At 37.1% G+C, this 22,788-nt stretch overlaps 1 protein-coding gene across 6 annotated transcripts in view; it reads left to right on the top strand.

The window, feature by feature from the left end:
- The first annotated feature begins 11,386 nt into the window (after positions 1-11,386).
- ZCCHC7 (zinc finger CCHC-type containing 7) overlaps positions 11,387-22,788 on the top strand; it is a 208,171-nt gene continuing 196,769 nt past the window's right edge. For 3 of the 6 annotated variants that reach the window (XR_010382720.1, XR_838367.3, XM_010995563.3), the window contains exons 1-2: positions 11,387-11,524; positions 16,236-16,866. Coding sequence is in view for 4 of the 6 variants with exons in the window: in XM_010995563.3 (XP_010993865.1) it covers positions 16,260-16,866 (607 nt within the window). In the remaining 2 variants the exon portion in view is untranslated. Of the gene's footprint in view, positions 11,529-11,568; positions 11,771-11,841; positions 12,095-16,235; positions 16,867-22,788 lie in introns of those variants that run through there. The other 3 variants (XM_010995562.3, XM_031450043.2, XM_031450044.2) reach the window with 3 other exon arrangements.

A 22,788-nucleotide genomic window follows, 5' to 3' on the forward strand; every position in this document is an offset into this window, starting at 1 on the left:
CCTGGAGAATGTCATTCTAAGTGAAGTAAGCCAGAAAGAGAAAGAAAAATACCATATGAGATCGCTCATATGTGGAATCTAAAAAACAAAAACAAAAACAAACAAACAAAAACAAAGCGTAAATAAAGGACAGAAATAGACTCACAGACAGAGAATACAGACTTGTGGTTACCAGGGGGGTGGAGGGTGGGAAGGGAAAGACTAGGATTTCAAAATTGTAGAATAGATAAACAAGATTACACTGTATAGCACAGGGAAATATACACAAAATGTTATGATAACTCACAGAGAAAAAAATGTGACAATGAGTGTGTATATGTCCATGAACGACTGAAAAATTGTGCTGAACACTGGAATTTGACACAACATTGTAAAATGATTATAAATCAATAAAAAATTAAAAAAAACAGATCTTGGCATAGAAAGAAAATGAGACAAAGAATGTAATCATAATACTAGTGAATGGCTTTTAGACTGACATCTGTACATTAAGAAGATGTAAAAATACCAATTTCATGCTCTGACAACTTATTCTGCATCAGGGGTGGGGTAATGCCTTATGTCAAAGCATTACATAATGTCAGCTATTCGTGTGCTCCTTTGATGAGATATCACTGGGAATGGGAAAGATGTCTTAAAAAGAGGGAGGGGAGAGGGGAAGCAGAAGGAAAGGAAAGAAAGAATGGCAAGAAGAGACAAAGGAGGAAAGAAGCTTTCAAGTCAGAATATAAGAATGACTGTGCAAAGAAAAGTTAATATATACATATATATTTAAACCCTACATACAAACCCAAATATAGGCTACCATGGGTAAACATTATTCATTTCTCTTTTGATTTTCCACAGTTAGAATATCCATGTTTGATATCTTTTCTTTCATATGTGTAACAGTCTTATTTTTTGCCTAAATTTTTATAACATTGACAGAAATCTAAATGTAAAAATTCATCCATGATCCTATTGCTCCAGCATATCAAACTTGCTCTTTCTGTTCCATTCTAGCTCTTGTCCAAATGCACAATTTCACACAGTGGCTAACATAGTAGTAAAAGTTCACTTGCTTTCTAAGTTTTATCATAGGAATTTCTCCATGTTATCAAATGGACTTCACAAAGACCAATTAAATTATTTAAAAATATCCCAAAGTCTACTTGTGCTGAAATTTAATTATCCATTCTTGCATCATTGCACCTTTAGGGTTCCCTCTTATTTTTCCATAGTTACAGATAACGGCAGATGCATACCTTCCTATATTCAATGCATTCAACAGACTTTTATATGACAGGTACTGTTAGGCAACAGGGATTATCTGGAAGGATTCTGTTTCAGGGTCTAGAGGGAAACAGACAAACACACAATTACAATTCAGAACACTAGCCCTCTGCTACCCAAAATTTTCACTGACCAGCAGCTTCAGCTTCACCTGGGAGCTTATTAGAAATGGAAAATCTCAGGCCCCACCCCAGACCTACTGAATCAGAATCTGAATTTTAACAAGATCCCCGGGTGATTTGTGTGCACATTACAAGTTTGAGTAACTGCCAACCCCAATCCCCTCCTGTCTACTTTGGTAGGTCATTTGATCAATCATTCCCAAGTCTTTCCTGCCTATCGAACCTTTTCTCTACTTTCTCACAGCCACAAACATGCTCAGGTCTTTCCTATCTTAAAAACACACTAAAACCCCTCAAATCTTGATGTTGTTCCCTCTCTGCTATAGTCCTCAAAAGCCTTGCCATGTGTGTCTCTGTAACCTCATCTCCCACTTCCTCTCAGATCAGAGCACATTGGCTTCTGTTCCCATCACCTCAGTCAGGCTGCTCTGAAGATGGGCACTGGAGACCTCCTGGCTGTCTCATCCAGTGGACTCTCTGGTTTTCACTTGGTGTTATCTGATGCCACAATCGATCCTGTCTCCTAGGCTCTCTTCTGGAAGTCACCACTCCTTCTCAGTTTTCTCCTACTTCTCTAACCGTATTATCCCAGTATCTGATCCTTCCTCCTCCTTCCTTTTGTGCAAGCTCCTTGATCTGTCTCTTAAACCTTGGGGTCCAATCCCCGAGGTTCTGTCCCTGATTCTCTTCTTACTCTTCATATTGTCCTTGAAAAAGCTCATTTCCACTCAAGGTTTCAGTTGTCATCTCTCAGTTAAAGACTTCCAAATATACAACACATGGATATACAGAGCTCTCTCTTTTGAGTACCTTTCTTCTATATCCAGTTGCTACCAGACTTCACCACCTGGATGACAAAGGCATCTCAAAATGAATACATCTAAAAGTAGTCCCCTTAAAAATCTGTTCTTTCTCTGCTTTCTGTTTTAATAAACAGTTCCACCAGCCACTCAAGGATTCCTCTCTTCCCCACACTGGACCAGTCACTATGTATTGTTAATTCTACCTCTTCCACGTCTCTTGGGCCCATGCTCATTGCCATTTTCCTGGGTCAGTTCTTGTCACTTCTCCCCAGGATGACTGCAACAATTGCTCAGTTGGTCTCCCTGCCTCTGCTGTACTATCTTTCCCTCATCCTTTCCCAATCTAAACTGATGGTATGATTTGTAATATGACAATATGATCTTATCATACTTTTGCTATAGCTGCTAAACTTTCCCAGGGATGTTCAGACTTATTCAATTAAAACCTTGGGAGGTAGGGTGAAGACAGGAGAATGTTGCCATTCCACTCTCCCTTGATGGCAAATTACTGAGCCCCAAAATAACATCCTTGGCTCTGTGTGGAAAGCTGTACAGAATCAGCAGAATCCTGCTCCGGGCTGCAAGGTCCCTGATGGACTTTAGAATAGCACGGTGCCCCCTCAGAGGAAGGCTACTGAAACTAGAGAATTTTTTAAAAACTAGTGCATTGACCCTGCCTGCTCAGGTAGTGGCTAGAGGATTTTACTACTTCCCCTTTCTCTGAGTGCATCTCTCTAGGCCTCTGCCCTCCTAAATTCTGCTCATACCTCCTATTGTTCAACCCCAACCAAAGACTAGAAGACATGGGAGACAGTCCATAGAAATCAGCCCTCCCAGAGCATTAGAGCAAGGTACAGAAGAGTGGATCTGGAGGGGTAGAGAACATACACAATCTAGGATTCACATCCAAGCTTTCTGATATCTTAATGCATTGCGGGGCTCCAGAGAATAAAAATGGTAGCAATGGGTCAGTTAAGTAGACTTTTTTTTTTTACTTTGTATAAAGATTTTTAAATTAAAATTTAATTAAAAATACTTATTGATTTTTCAAAGTTACAACATGAATACACATTTGCAACAAGGTATAGCAACCCAAAAATCTATTAAGTAAAAGCTAAAGCCAACTTCTCACTATCCTTTCTCTTCTTTTCAACCCACTTCCTAGATGAAGTACCTTTCCAGGATCTGTTCCATATCTATTGTCTAGCTTCTGGTAGTTTTTTGGCAATGACAGGTATAGAAACATCAGCTTGATGTTTCATCTTCATCTTTACAAAATGTTTTCCCTATATGCATACCTTTGTGTCCAAATTTCCCCCTTTTATAAGGACACTAGTCATATTGGATTGGAGCCCACCCTAATGATTTCATCTTAACAAATTACATCTCCAACAACCCTATTTCCAAATAAGGTCACATTAGGTACTAGAGGTTAGGAATTCAATATGTGAATTTTTGGAGAACATAGTTCAACCCATCATACTAGACAAGACTTTAAGTTAGCTGCCTTAAATACACTCAAAGAGCTAAGAGAAACCATCACAAAGAACTAAATGCAATCAGGAGAAAAATGCATCAATAATTAATAAAGAGATACAAATTATAAGAAAGAACCAAATGGAAATTCTGAAACTGAAAAATACCATAGCTGAAATTAAAAGCTCACTAAAGGGGTTCAAAAGGAGAATTTATCCGGCAGAAGAAACAATCAGTGAATCTGAAAATAAATCAACAGAAATTACCTAGTCTGAGGAATGGAAAGAAAAAAGAAAGAAGGAAAATGAGCAGAACCTAAAGGACTTAATGGGACATCAACAAACATCAATGTACACATTATGGGAATCTCAGAAGGAGAAGAGAGAGAGAAAGGGGCATAAAGAATATTTAAAGAAAGAATAGTCATAAAAGGCCCACCCAAATCTCATGAGACACATAAACATACATATCCAAGAAGCCTAACAAATTACAAGCAAGGTAAATTCAAAGAGATCTACACTGAGACAGATTATAATGAAACTGTTGAAAGACAAAGACAAAGAGAAAATCTTGAAAGCAGCAAAAGAGGAGCCACTTGTGTTATACAAAGAATCGTCAGTGCAATTATCAGCCAATTTTCTCATTAGAAATCATGGACAGCAAAAGGCAGTGGGATAATGTACATCAAGTGCCAAAAGGAAAAAAAAAAACCTGTCAACTAAGAATTCTATACCTGGCAAAAATATACTTAACAATGAAGGAGAAAGTAAGCTATTCCCAAATAAACAAAAGCCAATGGAATTTATCTATAGCAGAATTGGCCTTGAAGAAATGCTGAAGGAAATCCTTCTGGCTAAGACAAAAGAACACTAGATGATAACTCAAAGCTGTATGAAGGAATAAAGATCTCTGGCAAAGGCAACTATGAAAGTAAATATAAAGCTAGTTTTACTGTATTTTTTGGTTTGTAAATCCTCTTTTTGTTCCTATATAATTTAAAACACAAGTGCACAAAGCAGTAATTATAAAGTTATGTTAATAGGCATAGAATATATAAAGATGTAATCTGTGACAATAACAGCACAAATGGGGAGAAAGGCGACTCTGCTATATTGGTATGCTATGGAAACTAAATTGGTATCAATTTAAATTCAATTGGTATAAATTTAGTATGTTATCTGTAATCCTCACAGTAATCACTAAGAAAGTAACTAAGAGAGATACAGAAAAGGAAAATTAACAGGGAATCAAAATAGTGCTCTAGAATAACTCAAAAAAAAAAAAAAAAAGAAGGCAGTGCTGGAGGAATTGAGGAACAAATAATAGATCAGACATATAGAAAACAAATAGCAAAATGGCAGAATCAATAATCACTTTAAATATAATTGCATTAAATGCACCAATGAAAAGACAGAGATTGGTAGAATGGATAAGAAAATGTGATCCAACTGTATACTGCAAGAGACTAATTTTTGACACAAAGACATAAATGCAGGGATTGAGTCTGTTTTCCCCAGCATTTTCCATGCACAACACAGAATAGGCACTCAATAAATATTTATTTGAATGAATGAAACAATGAAGGTTATTATCAATCTTTTAAAATTTGTCAATCTGATTTATAAAAATGTGTATTATGTTTTAATGTCCATTTATCTGACTATTAGGAAGATTGTTTATCTCAAGTTAATAACCTGTTTTTAGTTCTCTGTCTATAACTACCTGTTCTAATCCTTGGCTCTTTTTCTCTGGTAGTATTTAGGTAACTAATTGACTTCTGGGAACTCTATATATTATGGGTGATATCTCTTGGTGTAAGTGGGGAAAATATTTTCTCCCACTCTGCGGTTTGTCTTTTAATTTTGTTTATGGTATTCTTCTCCTTATAGTACACTTTAAAATATTTTTTCTAATTCACTTAGAATTTCATCTATCAGTAAATTATTTTTTGAATAGTACGAGGTAGGCTGTAATTTCATGTTTGCAGTTCTTTCAGGTACCATTTATCAAATTTTCCATCTTTTCTCTACTGATTTGAAATGTTATTTTTATCACATACCAAAATATACAAGTCTATTATTTCTGACTTTCTGATGTTTATTCCTGCTCCAGTACCACATGAGATCCATTTTAGTCCTGATAGTCTGTGGTTACTCTGCTGGACCTCACCTGATTTGCAGTACTCTTTGTGGTCTACAGCTACTGTCTTATTTTCAAAGATACATGCCATTTAACATTCTGCCACCCAGTATAGCTCCTAGCCAATTCCTGCCCACTGCTTTTCTGGTCCCATTTCACACAATTCTATCCTGTTCTAATCTGGTCAAGGTTTGCCCAGGTGGTCTTTGAAGAGAGGATACTGGGGCCTTTGCTAACACTACTTGAACAGAATTTGAGTTTGTGTCTTCTAAGTAGCCTGGAACTTTCTTTGGGTAATATTTCAGTCAGATAGATAAGACTTCCTCTTGTGCCAAGAAACCAACGCAGACAATAAAACTTCTCACTTTTCCTGCACAGCTGAGCAAAGTCACAGAAAAGAGAAACTGAGAGAGTGAGTTTTGAGAGCAACAGCACGTCAGAGAGAAAGAAGCCATTCCCAAGAGAGAGATGTTTGAACATCCTGAAGAAAATGTGTGGTAGTTCCAGGACTTTAATAGATCTGTCCAGTAGCTAAACAAGAACAGGGATTGCTAGGGCCATGCAAATGTATTTGTTGAAGACTGTACAGAAAGTGTGAAGTTTGAGGTTTGCAGATAGGGAGACTGAATCTTCTGAAATTAGGTCTGATACAAGAAATACACCACACAGATGCAGACTAGTAACAGCCAGAGAAGAATATCAGATCCAGAATGAAGGCAGAGGAAAAACATATGGACTCTGCCAAAATATAGATAGTGAGGGGGGAGGGAATAGCTCAGTGGTAGAATGTGTGCCTAGCATGCACGAGGTCCTGGGTTCAATCTCTGGTACCTCCGTATAAAAATAAATAAATAAACCTAATTACCTCCCCCTGCCAAAACAAAAACAAAAACAAAATAGAGAGCGTTTAAGTCCCACCTTGCTGAGGATTTAACCAATTTAGTAAGAGACAATGGATATTAACGGTTGAAACACAAAGCATAACATCTATAATTTATTGTATATAATTCTGCTTATGTTGACTTTTATAGAGCTGTATAGAGCTCATCTGATAGGGTAACCTTGATTATTTGCAAATGATTTTTTTCTGTTGTCAACCTAAAGTCCTGAGTAAAATAATTAATGCTAATATCATTACAAAGACATGTCTGGACAATTGCAGGCATGATTTTGAAGTCTAGGACAGGCAGGTGAAAAAGCTCCCCCCTTAAATGATGAGACCTGAATAGGGTCTGTTCCTGACTGAGCATGTGTGTCCCTTCATGCATTAGAATCTGTGGGTCCAGGCTTATAGACATTTAAAATAAAGGCATGCCTTTTGGAGTGTGCAGCTTCTCAATATGTTACTGATGACATGCTTTGAAATTTCTTGTATGAAATCTGATGATTCTTAAATACATTAGAATCTCAATAGTTTTGCTAGTCAATGTTCATTATATAGTCACTTAGATCTAAGCCTTGAGGAATACAATTCCAACTAGGAATAATAACAAATGAGAATAGAGCCCTTGAAATACTAGCTCCTTATCCCTAGGATTTTATTATAATGAGAATATTATCATTTATGTAGTTTAATTTATGGTATATATTTTTAAAATTTCATGATTTTGTAAGGAAAAGCAGTCTCTAAGAAAAATTAAAAGCCATTTATATGAATGTCCAAATTTTCAAGAATGATTTCATGGCCTGGATGAAAATTGCGTGCTCTCCCCATCACCTTGCAATTTGAAGAACTGCAAAATCATGAATAATAAAAAAGGATGTTAAACTTTTCAACAAATCCAGATGGGTACCAATGTCATTGAGAATTCCTGAGAATCACCTTGATTGCTGCTTCAGACTAGGAGCCTGAATTGAATATCATTTACCAGTTGCAACATATGGGCTTTAGTGACAAGTTTCTATAATTACATTTTAAAACTGTACTGAAATTAAGTCTGTATTTGTGGCTAATGAAAAACACCCAAACTTTAAAGGGTAACATTCAGTCATTTCACTTGCCAGTCTCTATTTCTGCCTCAACCTTTCAGACTTTGGTGCAATAGAAAGAATGATGGACTGTGAATTGGAAGCTGGTGTTAACATTTTTGCTGGGAACTTGCAAATTCTTTCTTCATTTTGGGCCTTAGTTTTCCCTTCTGCAAAATGAGGGAGTTGTCCTAGATGTCCCTTTCAGCCACTGTCCTAGAGTTTCTTATTCTACAGTCACTGGATGAAGAGAAATTGTCGATGAAAATGACAGCGCAGCCATAAGAACTTGAATAATTTTTTGCAGGGCTTGAGGCTGGGCATAAAGAAGACGTACTCTTCATTTCCCATATTAGGTAGCAGGGAACTGTGTGCATTTGTGGGTTGTGTTGCTCAGCATTCCCACTCTCCCCCATCTCCCTTTCTCTGACACCAGGCCACCTCTGGACACTTGATTGTTTCTCAATACAAGGCTCACACTTGTCAGTTTCCTTCGCTTATCTTGTTCCTTTGACAGAAGATTCCCCTGTCTTCTCTATCTGGCAAACTCTTATTCATTCTTTTCAGCTTTCCTGTTAATTTTATATTTTGATGTAATTTCAGACTTAGAGAAAAATGCAAAATTAATAGAAAGAATTCTCAAATACATTTTACCCAGATTCCCCAAATGTTAACTTTTTACCATGTTTGTGTTATCATTCTCCTTGCTCTCTCCCTCCTCTTTGTCCCCAACACAATTTTTTTCTGAACCATTTGAGAATCACTTTCAGACATGATGCCCTTTTACTGCAAGTTCTTCAGTGTATAGCCGAAAAAAGGACATTCTCTTATATAACCATAATATAAATTTAAAAATCAAGAGAATAACATCTATACAGCACTGCAATCAAATCTAGATTTATTTGCATCTTGCCAGTTGACCCAATAATATTCTTTATGGCTACAGAAAATCCTAGAGCATGCACTGAATTTATCATGTATCATGTCTCTTTACTCTGCTTTAGTGCAGAACAGTTCTTCAGTCTTTCTTTGTGTTTTATTAACACTGATGTTTTTGAAGCGTTCAAGTCAGTTATTTTGTAGAATGCCCCTCAACTTATTTTTGTCTCATAGTTTCCTCATGATTATATTTAGGTTATGTGCTTCTGGTAGGAGTACCACAGAAGTGCTGTAGTGTTCTTCCCAATGGATCACACCTCACTTTTTTTTTTTGAGTGAAAGTCCCTCTTTATCCCCCTCTACTCCCACTCTCTCCCACAGAAGTCAGTAACCACTGTTATTGATTGGCATCCATCCAGCATTTTTCTATGCATTTATATACACACATATATCTATATATAGTCACACAGGTCCTTTAAAACTATAACAAAAATGAGTACAGAATACACCTATTGCTCTGCAATTTGCCTTTTTTCCCTACTTAAGTGTATGTCTTGAAGATCTTTCTATGTCAGTATATATTCATCTCATTCTTTTAAAAGCAGCATAGTTTTTTTTTTAATAATAGTATAGATGTATCCTTGTTCTATTGGTGAATATTTATACCATTTCCTTTTTTTCCTATCACAATCTTTCCACATACATTTAAGAACACAGCTCACTTACAATTTTGATGGATCCTGTCAATTAGCTCCCTACAAGACTTTTCCAGTTTGTATTCTCATCCACAGTATATGAAGTTATTCACATTTTTCTGATTATCAGTGACATTGAGCACCTCTTATAGTTCATAGCCTTTGGGATTTCTTTGGTGAGTTGTCTGTTGGTGTTCTTTACTGTCAGAATCCTGGATTGGACCACTTATTTGGTCTCCTCCTCTTCAGGAGGCTTCTCTACTTCCTCTAAGCAGCTAGGTGCTCCCTCCTCCAGTGTTCCACAACACTGTTCATACTGCATCTAGGCCTTCATTTAGCAAACAGCCCGTGCTGAATCCACTCATTCCACAGTGGTTTTCTGTGACCCTGCTATATACTCTGCCTTAGGTTAAGTGCTGGGTGAGAAAGGAGCAGGTCATCATAGTCTCCACCCTCATGGAGTTTAGTTTTGAAAGACAGCGTTGGTGTAGAAAAGAACATGGGTCTAGGACTCAGATTAGACTTGAGTTTGAATCCCAGTTCTGTGACTTAGATCAAGTCACATGGCCTCGCCAAGCTGCAGTTTCCACACTGGTAAAATGGGCTAATACTCCCTTACAATATATCTGAGACAAGATATCTGAAGTGGCCAGCAAGGGGCTGTTACATAGCAGGCTTTCAGTGAATGAACAGTAATGGAAAAGGCAACTGGTAAAAGTTCAAAACGATTAGTTTTCAGAGGTTCCAGATACTACTAATAAACTAGAATAAAAGGAAGGAAGTTGCTCCTCCCTCTGCAATGGAAGGGTAAGGACGAGTCATTCACCCAGGGGGAATTTTTGTGAGTGCCACCAAATACATAATTAAACATCTTTAAAAAAGATAATACTTGTTCTACACAGTACACATTACCTAACAATCTAATAATCTCTGTGGCTCATTTTTCTTATTGTTTCCTCCTCTGCATAATGGGTCCTCCAATTTTACCTTTTCATTGTATCCTGTCCTCCTTCTTGGCACTTACCATAATGTTAACTAAAATTTCTACTTATTTTTCCTTGGTCAAACTCTTAGACTATAAGCAAGGTATCTGTATTCTGCTTTCCCAGGTAGACTGTAGCTCTATGAGACCAGAGACTTCAAAAATTTAACACTCTATTTGCAATTGCTAGTACTGCCTGGCTCTTAACAGACGTTAATTGAACATTGGCAAAAATAATGTCAAGCTTATCTTTCAAGACTGTTGCCAAGGGCTGATGAAGTGATAAAGTATTTCCTTATTTGTAAAGTTGTACAGTTGGGTTTATTACTACCAACTATCAAAACAAGGTGTAAGAAGAACAAAAGCCAGAGTCTCCCAACACAATCTGTTGCCTCTGGGGGCTTCCGAGAGACCAGTATTGACTTCTACCTTTAGCAACAGTGCAGCTCTTCAAGGTTCACAAAGAGTTAAATCTGTTGCCTTGTGTTCTAGGAAAAAAAGAGCCGGAAGCGCCCCAGTGTAAACTAAGTTCAACTTCAACCTAGAAGTGGAAGAGACCTGCCTAAGGTCACCCAGCTCAAGAGAGAAGGATCTAGAAGCCAGGCGCTCTCAAAGAGGCTTCTCCCTTGCTGGGGTTCCCCGGGTCTGTCAGCCAAATCGCCTGCCCTACCGGCCCTCGTCCCCTACCGGGGTTACGGCTCAGGTCCCGCGCCACGTGGCACTTGGGGAGTGTCCCCAGAGGTCAAGCAAGGAGGCGGAGCCCGGCCTAGGAGCCACCCTGAAGCATCGTGGGAGATGTAGTTTTTTTTTTGCGGGCACAGAAAGGTGTTAGCCCTCCCCGGTTTCGCTCGATAAGTAGCATCTCTACCGTGCAAGTCATTCAAATATGGTGTGCCCTAGGGTCTCTGAAACAAGCTGTGGAGGTGAAAGAGCAAAGCAAGAAAGGTGAACCAAAAGATTATCAGCAGGGAAGGGAAAGGGTTAACAGTTACTACGCATGCGCTTGGAAGGTCCGGCGGGTGGGCGGGGACGGAAGACGACTCCCGGGAGTTGTGTTTTCCCCGGAAGTGCCTTCCCTCCTCCCGGGTCCGCGCGGACGCGCTTTCCTTACCTCATTTGTCCTCGCCCCTCCCCGTCCCTTTACGCGTTTTGGTTCCTGGTTGGTGCTTCCTGGTCGCAGCCGCGGCAGTGAGTATGTGTGATGGACCCGAGCCGTCCGCGGCCGGGATACCCCTGCCTCCCCTCCGCCTCGCCCTCTGGGCTGTGGAACTAGCGCGTGTCCCTTCGCCGGCCTCCGCGTTCCCCGTTCCTCACTTGTAGTGGGACTCGGCTGGTGGCCTCTCAAGTCGAGTTCTGCCGCACGCGACTCGGCTGACTCGCTGGGGTGTCCGCTTCTGCCTGCTCTTCCAAGGCCTGAGGTGGTGGTTCAGAAAGGTCTGGGCGCCCATGGCCTCGATGGGGGTGCCGTTTCTTCCTATTTTACCTCCCCCCGTCCCTAAGATTCCCTTGTCTTTTAGGGAAGCCGGTCAGTCAGCTAAACGCAAAGGGAGCTCGGCCTTTGAGGACGGAACAGTCCTGGGCTAGCTTCAGCCTCAGCTGTCACAAGCAATAGCTGCAGCTGTGGGACCAGAAAAATTTCGGGACATGAGACCCTTCCCGCATGTAAAACAGGGAGACTTGGACTGTGTTATCCCTCACCTCATGAGAGCCGGCTGTTAACTTCAACTTTAAGAGCTGCGGATATAGTGAATTGACTGGGTGAGAGTCAGCAGGCCCGAGTTCTAGACGCGGCTCCACCACCGACTCGCGCCGGTGATTGTAGAAATCTCTTCAGGCTGAACTTACCTTAATTTCACATTACAGGGTTGAATTAGGAGATCTTTTAGACCCAGTGGCTAAACAAATGTCTCAGAGCCCATTTCTCTTATGTATAAAATGAGCGTTCAATTTAATGACTTTCAGGTCCCTCCCAAAACTCTTGACTTTGTGTTTTGAATACTTAGGCTATATGTATATTTTAGACAGGTATTGTGCTTAGGGGACAGTTCACTGCCGCAGTTTTCATGAGAATCTGAGGGTGGGGAATGAACTGAGGAAGAAGTGGAAGTGAGGGCTGTAAAATAGTTACAAGGATAAAATACTACGTAGCAAAATGAAAAAGGTCTGAGGGAAAGATGAAGAAAGTGTTTTGAAATAGGATTAGTTATCATAAGAAGACTTTATATCAAGAACAACTGGACTTGTCTGAATAAATTTAACACAATTTTCTCCCATCAACAACTTGTATTCTGTCTTCCTCTTTCTATATTGACCATTGTTTCACACATTTGGATTCGCTATCACAGATTTACTTCAAAGTGAAAGTCACATTTGAAGAGTGGACAGAAATTTTAACACTAGAGACAACGGTGTTTCAAATCTGTTACTGTCAGGATAACTCACTATGAGTAATTTTTCGTTGAAATTAAACTATTAATCACGTTTTAATGAAAACGTGGCTTAAAATCAAGCTGTGAATTTGATTTAAATCTCCTTGAGATGAATAACCATCTCATCAAGAAGAAACATCTAGGCTTAAAGTCATTGAAGACAAGAGCAAAACGTCTGGAATGATCAGTTGATAGACTGAGCAGAAGTATTGGTTTTAAAGATTGTATAGTAAAATCTGGAAGCTTAAATAACCCTTAAGTTGTCTAGTTTAAGAACAGTGAATGAATATTGCTCCCACTTTTGAATGGTGAGAGCCTTTACAGTTATTCTCTATAGCTGTTTTATGTTTGTTAAGCCATTTAAATTCTTCAGATAAGTTTTAGTCCCAAACTGATATTTTAAGTTCCTATGTAAGAGCCATCTTTTTTGGTCATGGGATTGCTATAGTCTTTGGGTACCAAAGAGTCTTTGGGAGGCTCTTGGATGTAGGCTGACGAGTTCAAATGTTATGCTTTTCTTTCCAATTAAAATACCTTTCACAGTTTTTATATTCCACTGGGAAGTAAAATGGATATTTGTGAGGTAAATTTAGGTGTTAGAACCAACGCAAATATATCTTTGAAGGGAGGTTTTTAAAAAATCTTTATTTGAAATTATTAATTTTTAAAATCTTAGTGAATACTTGTCTGAGTAGTCAGTGAAATATGAATCAGTTTTAGCTATGTTCCTAACCAGCTAAATAATTTTGGATAGACCTCCTTATCTCTTTGTACCTCAGTTTCCTTATATATAAATTGAGAAGGTTTTATGAGATAATCTGAAAGGTCTCTTCCAGATTTAAAATTTCGTGACTTCCATAGGGGCTTTATATTACTTAGCTAAGTATCCTTGAGAATTGTGTACAATGATCAAAAAGCTGAGAAATCCTTCTGAATCAAGACATATATATATATACACATTTGTATATACTTTTTTCATATTCGTCCTCTTAGTGTACATTAAAAAGTAAATTAAATGCACTTGAATATAATTAAAGTAGTAACATAAACCAAAACAGCCTCAGGCAAACCTTAACTCTGGCATACATAAGCTACATAAATAGAAGAGCAGGTTATGCTGAGCACAATTTTCAAGTACAGAAGGTACAAAATCCTCTTAAAGGCCATAGGGGCTAAATTGTTAAATTCATTTTTCTACATTTCAGGGAAAGAGATAAACCCTTAGGCCCGAGGAAGTCAGTTTTTATTTTATTTCTGTAGTTTATTTTTGGCATATATTCACAGGTGTGCCTATGGCTCTATTCTTAATCCCTTTCCTTTGGGATGGCTCCAAGAGTAGTACAAATTTGTAACTCTGTAATTTAGCTCTTTAATTTTTTCTGTGCTGCACTGGAATTATGTTTTATCTTAAGTCCACACTGGATCCTCAGGATGGGTCCAGTGAGGATTTTGAAGGAAGCATAATTCCTTTGACTTCTTTTAGAATTAATTTACCTATTAAATAAAAAGGAAAGGATTCATCTTTTATTTGAATTCCTCTGAGGCTAACATTTCAATATAAACTGATAAATGATATGAGCATTATTATTCAGACAGCCACATTCAACTTGTATGACAACAACAGCATAGCAACCTGAAGGACATTTGCAAAAAGGGAATAGATATCTTATACCTTTTAGAAAGAAAAAAGACACTAAATGTTGGGGCTTTCCCCCCTACCTTTATTGAGATATATTGGTAAATGACACTGTGTAAGTTTAAGGTGTACAACGTGATTTAAAATATGTATATTTTGTGAAATGGTTACTGTATTAAGTTTAGTTAACACATCTGTCCCCTCACATATTTATCTTTTTTTGTTGTTGTTAGATTATTTAAGATTAATCTTCTCAGCAGATCTCAAGTATACAGTACATTGTTAACTCAGAACTTAATCATCTTTTCCCCAACCAGCTTTACTGAGATATAATTGATGTATAACACTGTATAAGTTTAAGGTGTACAGCAAAAGTTGGTTTCTTTATTTCTGTAAAACAAGAAACTCCAGCATGAGTGTAGTACATTTTTTGGTTCCTGTTCATTTGATTCTTGGAGACAGTAGCTTCTGTCATCAAAAGTACCTGGACATTTTGGGCAGAGAATTGGTAAACTAAGAAAACAATTAGCCTTTCTAAATTATATCTGTATAGCTAAAAGTAGAGTGGAAAGAATAAATTGTCATTGTTATTGTCCTCTAGACTGTTCCAGATTTTTTTTTTTAACAAAAATAAGTGTTTTTTTCCCCCAGAGTTCTTATCTTGATCAATATTCCATCAGTACTTAATTGAAACACCTGTGTAGATTTTTGGTTGATGATATGAGGCTATTCAGAGTAGTTGGAGACAACTACAAAATTCATCTCATCATAACTTCCATATTTTAGGCACATATTAGATTTATTAGAACTGAAGAACAAATGTTTGATGAAATTGTTCATTTATTCATTCATTAATTCAACAGACATTTGTAGAGATCCTGCAGAATACTGTTTACTCTGCTTGGCTTTGGGAATCCATTGTTTAACAAAGTGCATATAGTTCCTGCCCTCCTAGGGTATGTGATTTGTGTTTGTGGGAGATTTACATTGCATTAGTAATTAGAAATGTGAATGTTATGAAATGTATAAAGTGCTGTGGAAACTATAAAGGGTTGACAGTTTAGTATGGTGGGTCAAGGAAAGCTTCCATGAGGAAGTGACATTTAAACTGAGTTGAAGGATGAGTGGGATTTAATATGCTCATAGTAAGAAAGTAAAGTGCGCCGAAAGCGAGTTTTACCTCGATTTTAGGTGATTAGTTTGTATTTTATACACATCTTTATAGCTAGTAGAGAAGTAGCTAGGTTTATCAGGTGTTTTTATGTATTCTTTTGGTCAAGGATCAGAAGGCTATGAGATTAATTTTTTTAACTGAGAATAAAAAAACTACATCCAAACAGTAAATATGATAATTGTGTCCTTTTGTGGATTTTAGTCATAGTTGAAGTAAAATTCCTGTCTGAGAATGTATACCTAAAAAGGTGAGATACAGAACCAGGGAAAAGATGAAGAATGGATGGAACAGTAGTGCGAATGACTTAAAGTATTTTTGTGATTTTTAACACTTTGGGGAAGTGTTAGGTGTCTGAAACAGGAGATCTCACTCTGTTTTTCCTTTTCAACATACTTGTGAAATATGACATTTCCATTAATAACTATAACTCAACTTGTTGGTAGTAATTGTCATATGGGAGGGGTGGGCATTATTAGAGTAGGTCATAACAATTTAGAAATCCTTGAGAAGTGGTACTACTTTGAGAGAAAAAGGTATTTTAATATATCATTGAGAAAAGTGATGGCCTTCATAGAAATTAAGAGGTGACATCATTATGCACTAAACAGGCATGATCTGAGCTGTTAAAATATATTCTTTTTATCACTTTCTCTTTTACAGCATCAAGATTACTGACTTTCCATTATGTTTGGTGGTTATGAGACTATAGAAGCATATGAAGATGACCTTTATCGTGAAGAATCATCTAGTGAACTGAGTGTTGATAGTGAGGTGGAATTTCAGCTCTACAGCCAAGTTCATTATGCCCAAGATCTTGATGATGTCATCATGGAGGAAGAACATGAAGAGAAGAACTCTGGGAATTCTGAATCATTCAGTAGTAAGCCAAATCAGAAGAGCTTAATTATCCTTTCAGATAGTGAGGTCATCCAGCTATCTGATGGGTCAGACGTCATCACACTGTCTGATGAAGATAGTATTTACAAATGTAAAAGAAAGAATTTTAGAGTTCACACAAAAGAAAAGACCCAAGGTCCTTCTGCTTCTCTTCATTCTAATGAGATGGCAGATAAGAAGTGCAAGAGGGATATCGAGAAGACTAAACCTGGAGAGCGATCAGGTACAATCCAAGAGGTCATGATTATAGAGGTCAGTTCAAGTGAAGAGGAGGAGAGTACCATTTCAGAAAGTGAAAACGTTGAAAGCTGGATGTTGCTGGGATGTGAAGTTGATGATAAAGATGATGATATCCTTCTCAATCTTGTGGGATGTGAAAAGTCTGTTAATGAAGGTTAGTATCATATTGGCCATTTTGAAAAGTAGTATCATCTTTAATAAGGAAGACTGCTTTTTGGAGACAAAAGACCAATAGGGTCTGCTCCATTTAATTCCTCACCTTTTGGTCTTGTTTTTTGGCTTGTTTCTCATGAGACTCTTTTACCAATGGCTACTTTAATGGTGGTCTGTCTGAACGTCAGAAAGAGTATGTCACAATATCAAAGACACTCTGCTTCTGCTGTAAGCAAATTCATAACTGCTTCCTCTGTTTGGCTAGAGCCATTTCTGGACCTGAAATCTTAGTTCCCCTCTCTCTCTGCTTGGTACCACAGGTGAGTACTCCATCCACCTCTGACATTGGCCCTGTGCTCTCATTTGCCAACACTGTTGGTTCTGCCTCTTCCTGATTGATTTGCTTACTAGGAGTTAGCCAGATAGCAAGCACGCAGAATGCCTGGTACACAGAAGATATGGAATTAGTGTTAAGATTTTTAGAAACTTCATAGTTTGTGAGGTAGGAAACTATGAAAAGCTGTAAGTCTACAGTAGGCTGTAGGAAAGAATGCAAATGGTTTATCCTAAATGGTTTTCTTTTATATCTTCCCTGTACATTGTTGTAAAATTGATGGTCTTGAAATGCCCTTATGGTACTTTACTGGTGCTCCCAAATGTTTAACTGTCCTCACCTGTCCTCAGAGGAATTGGTGGTGTTGAATATAGATAATGCTTTGGAGCCCCAGAGATTGACAAAGTTTTTTTTTAAGGAGCCAGATGAAATATTTTTAGGTTTCGAGGCCATAGGATCTCCTAACTACTTAACTGCCCTTGTTGTAGGAAAGCAGCCATGATACCTGAAGAAATGGGATGGCTATTTCAGCAGAATCTTATTTACAAAATTGATGTCTGGCTCAGGCTGTGATAAGCCAGCTCTGAGGATCTGACAGCAAAAGGAAGAAAATACATAGAATAGTAGCTAGAAAATAGAGCAGAATCAAGTAAAGTTTTTGTCAGAATAAGAGATTTGATAATGTTTTTAAGTAGAAGGGGAAAACCTTTTGAAGGCAAGATTAAACCCATTTGATGGATTGGGGTGGCGGAGGTAAGTAAGAGATGGGATCAGGTATATGTGTCTGAGTTAGTCTTAGAAGGAAGGAGGCATTTAATTGCTAAATTACCAAATATTTATAGAGGTAGAGAAGAAAGAATAAATTCAGGTGGATTGAGGCAGATGAGGGAATTTGTGAGGATGTGTTTGATTTTCTTGGGAAAATGAAAGTGGAAGTGGGCAGGGGATACTTAGAAGCTTAGGTGCTACAAGGAGTAGTCTTAGGTGTGGTTCCCAATATTTTGAAGATGACAACCTCTTTAACTTTAGAACAATTTGTAGACCCACCAGGTGACTAAGGTTATATTTTTAGTATTTGTTAATTGAAAAAATACATATTAGCAAAAAACTAACCAGTACTCTCATGTGTGACTTTGTATTTTATTAACCACAGCATTGTCTGCACATTTGAAAAATATAAGGCCTGTCTCCCACATATATGTCCTTATATAATTAATGCATCCCTCTGGCTACACATTGGGTTGATTCTACAGCTCCTCAGGAGTCTGAAGCTCCTAGGCTGAAATCATTGCACTAACAAGTCAACAATAAGAGAATAAAAAGATTGCTTAGAAGTAGTATTCAATCAAAATGGAAACAGTATGAACTTGTAATGAACTCACTTTGAAGGATTTTATAACTTTTCCCAGTAATACCTGGGGCAAGATGACAGAAACCAAATGATCCACAGTTTTGCAAAACATTACAGAAGGTCAAAACAAGCAGTTAGCCTATTCTTTCTCTAAATTGCCTTCCCTTAACGTGACACCTAGTTTTATCAAATACTAATGTGTTCATAATGATCAACCACTTTTCTTGAATTTAAGTTCTCCATGTCCACCATGCTGAATATTTCCATTTGGGTATCTCATTGTCATTTCAAATTTACATACTGAAAAACTTGATGAATTTAAAAGAAAGTTTATCTTTCCACAGAAAGAGGAGCAGGTTAACTGGATGGTGGCTTACAATAGAACTAGGGTTTCTCAGGGCAAAATGAAAGGGATTGAAGAGGGCTGGTGAGAATCGGATAAAAGGTAGGAGAGCCATATGGAATTGAGAATTCTAGAGGTAAGGGACTGATGGACTTAGGTATGTCTTTTAGGAATGAAGAAAAGGAAGCTGGTAATCAGGTATGTAGAGAAGTCTCTGGAAAACAATTTTAGTATTTTACAGTATAAACACAATAAGAAATATGGCTATTCTTGAACTGCATTTGGGTTGGGGGTGGGATATTTGTGTTTATGGTATTTGTATTTTTATTGAGGTGAAATTAACATAAGATTAACCATTTTGAAGGTTCAATTTGGTGACATTTAGGATATTCACAATGTTATAGAACTATTAGCTCCTCTAGTTCCAGAACATTTTCATCACAACCAAGGAAAACCCCAAAACATTTTCACCACATCCCAAGGTAACCTTGTACCCATTGAACAGTTACTCCTTATTCCCTCCTGCCCCAGACCCTGACAACCACAAATCTGCTTTCTGTCTCTTAGGGTTTACCTATTCTAGATATTTCATGTAAATAGAATCATTCAATATGTGACCTTTTGTGTCTGGCTTCTTTCAGTTAGTATAATGTTTTGGAGGCTTATGCATATTGTAGCAAGTATCAGTACTTCATTCCTTTTTAAGGCTGAATAATACTCCATTGTCTGTATATACATTTTGTTTATCCATTCATCTGTTGATGGACATTTGTGTTCTTTCCACCTTTTGGCTGTTGTGAATAGTGCTGCTGTGAACATTCATGTACAAGTATTTATTTGAATCTTGTTTTGGGTATTCTTTTGGGTATAAACTAGGAATGGGATTCTGGCATTTCTGTATTTCAGTTTTTGAGGAATTGCAAAACTTTTCCGCAGTGGTTGCACCATTATACCCCACCCCACCGGTAATGTATGAGGGTTCCAACTAACTGCAGTGGTTTTTATATGACTTATCATGTTGCACATTTCAGTTTGATTTACTAGTACGCTCTTTGTTATTTCTTAGCTTTTTTTCTAGTATTTGTTTTTTTATAGTTGTTGCTTCTGTTGGCTTATGTTTTTTTGGAATGGCTTTTTTTGCATCAGATTTTCCTTATATGTTTTCATCCATTTAAGTTTTTAGAAACTAGTTCATTCTTATAGGTATATATTTCTTTTGAGTTTCATGTGTATGTAATGTATAAATTTGTTTCACTTTTTTCCTGCAATGTTGGTAAAAATATTTGATTCAAGACCTAAGTAATTCCAAGTAATTCTTGATTCCAGACATTCAGTGTATGTTCCTACTATCCATATGGAAAATTTTCCTTACTGTTTTTTGTTCTAGTCAAATTGAACAAATTGTGCAATTCTGCAAATTAACTTGCTTGACTCTTACAAACTTACAAATATTCAAATATATATCCCCTATTTTGTTTCCTTGACCTGCCAATGCCATAATCCTATTTCTTTCCAGTTAATAAGCAGTATATTCAGTACCGATGCCTATTTGAGTGTGTTGTTACTTTCTAATCATTATTATCCTATTCATAAATAGGTCTGGGGGTAGATCTGGCTCAGTTTGTATAATAGTCTTTAGAGAGAAGATATTTTCACATCAGTGGAAGTTTGTGGAAATTCTGGCATACTTTTGAAATGATGATGATTGTTAAACAGCAACAATAATGATTTTGTGTACTGTTCCTCTTCCTTTCCAAACCCCTCGAACTGTGGCATATTTGAAATATCAATACGATAGAAGTGATTAGCAACCTGTTGAAGGCAGGTCTTTTCCTCAGAAGCCTTATTATAATATTTAGAGTAATTCTTTGCTGTGTATATTACTTTGTTTTTCGTTAAATGTTAAATGACCAAACATTTAGTTAGCATCTACTCCATGCAGAATACATAGAAGGGATTTAAAGTAGTAAAAGACATAGTTTTAGCCTTAAGTGGCTTAGTGTTTCACTGAAGAGACGAAATATAATAAGAAGCTCAAGTAATTTATGGAAGCCTCCTTTTAACCATGGGAGTTAAGTCCCTTAAAATCTTGGGAATAGATACGGTTGAAAACTTAACACTTAATAAAAAATGGGATTAGTGAATTTGAGGTAGTACATGAAAGTATGAAGGACTATGTAATTGCATCCATATTTTCCATTTACTGTTGTTAAATTTGTAGTAATGAGTGCAGCACCACTCTTGTTCTGTGGAAATGTGAGGATCTTTCCCATTACTTTAGTTCCAGTGAGATATATAAATGTTTTGCTTTAATACACAATTAGAATACACAATCAGGCAGATAATGTACAACTGGGAGGCATTTTTTCCCCTTTCTGTTCTTTCTCTAAATGTTCAGTACTTTTCTGATTTTCTAATTTGAAGTTGTTGATTAGCTTCCTTAGGATCCGTTGAAGCCTTGGGGATGCAGCAGTTAGGTAGTGTGCTCACCTAAGCCTTCCTCAGTACATACAGCTTTATGATGAGGGCTTTGCTTGTAGTACATTCACACCAAAGCATAGGCCTTCAGTGCCTGTTACATGTGGCTCTCAGCTCTCTCTACTGAGGTGGGTAGGAGTTTATTTCTAGGGTCTAGTCATCATTCCTTCACTTTTCTTCACTCTTTCCTGAGACTTCTTTATGCCTGCTCTATCATTTGTCTTCCTTTTAAAATTCTCATCCTTTACTTTCTTTTATTTATTACCCCAGTAGGAGTGACTTGCAATTCTTAGATACTAGAAAGGTAGATCTCTTGGTTGAAGAAAAGATGCACCAAAGGAAATCAGCATGTTTTTTAATTTGTGAAGGGGGTCTCAAGTTTGGGGAGAACTATTGTATAAGATAGCCAAATGATGGGGAGAGATAATAAGTTCTGTAGGAATTATACAGGAATAATCAGCAACTTATTTTCCTGCACAGGGAAGGAATATTATTAGCTCTAGGAGTAATTGTTAACTCTTTGTTAATTTTTTATTATGGAAATTTTAAAGTATACAAAAACAGAATCTTAGTGGACTCAGTGTCCCATAAACTAGCTTCAATGATTGTCAACTTAAGACCAATCTTTTCTTATCTATAACTCCATGCCCTTGTATTATTTTGAAGCAAATCACAGACATCATTTCATTCATTCATTTGTATACATATACATAACATTATATATTTCAATATGTATTTCTGAAAGATAAAGATTATTTTTAAGAAACATTATCATACCTAAACAAATTACAAGTAATTCTTTTATCATTAAATAATCAGTTAGCCTTCAGATTTCCCTGTTTAATTAATTTTTTTTCCTTACAGTTTATTTGAATAAGAACCATTTATTGTAATTGGGTGATAAGTGTCCTTTAATCTATAGGTTCTTCCTTTATCTCCTTGTATGTTTTGTCTCTTTTCCTTATAATTTTTTTTCTTTTTTCTTTTGTGGGGGAGGTAATTAGGTTTACATTTTTGTTTTTTTAGGGGAGGTACCAGGGATTGAACCCAGGACCTCTTGCATGCTAAGCATACACTCTACCACTTGAGCTATACCCTCCCCGCTTCTTTTCCTTGTAATTTAATTGTTATACTAACTGGGTTGTTTCTCCTCTAGAATTTCCTGACTCTGAATTTTGTGATATTTAATATACTCCACTGTTCCTTTGTTTCCTGTGAATTGGTAGTTAGATATAGAAGCTTGATTAAATGCAGGTTTCTCTTCCTGTGACTGTGCTGTCAACTAGATGCATAGATAGGTTCATTTGTTTCATTTTGCTTTTCATATGTTATTTTTCAGTATTACCTTTTGAAATTCAGTTTGTTTCATAATTATGTAAAATGTTTATAAGATTTCAAATCAACAAGACAAGGTAAA

The sequence above is a fragment of the Camelus dromedarius genome, chromosome 10 (genome assembly GCF_036321535.1).
Source record: "Camelus dromedarius isolate mCamDro1 chromosome 10, mCamDro1.pat, whole genome shotgun sequence".
NCBI lineage: Eukaryota > Metazoa > Chordata > Mammalia > Artiodactyla > Camelidae > Camelus > Camelus dromedarius.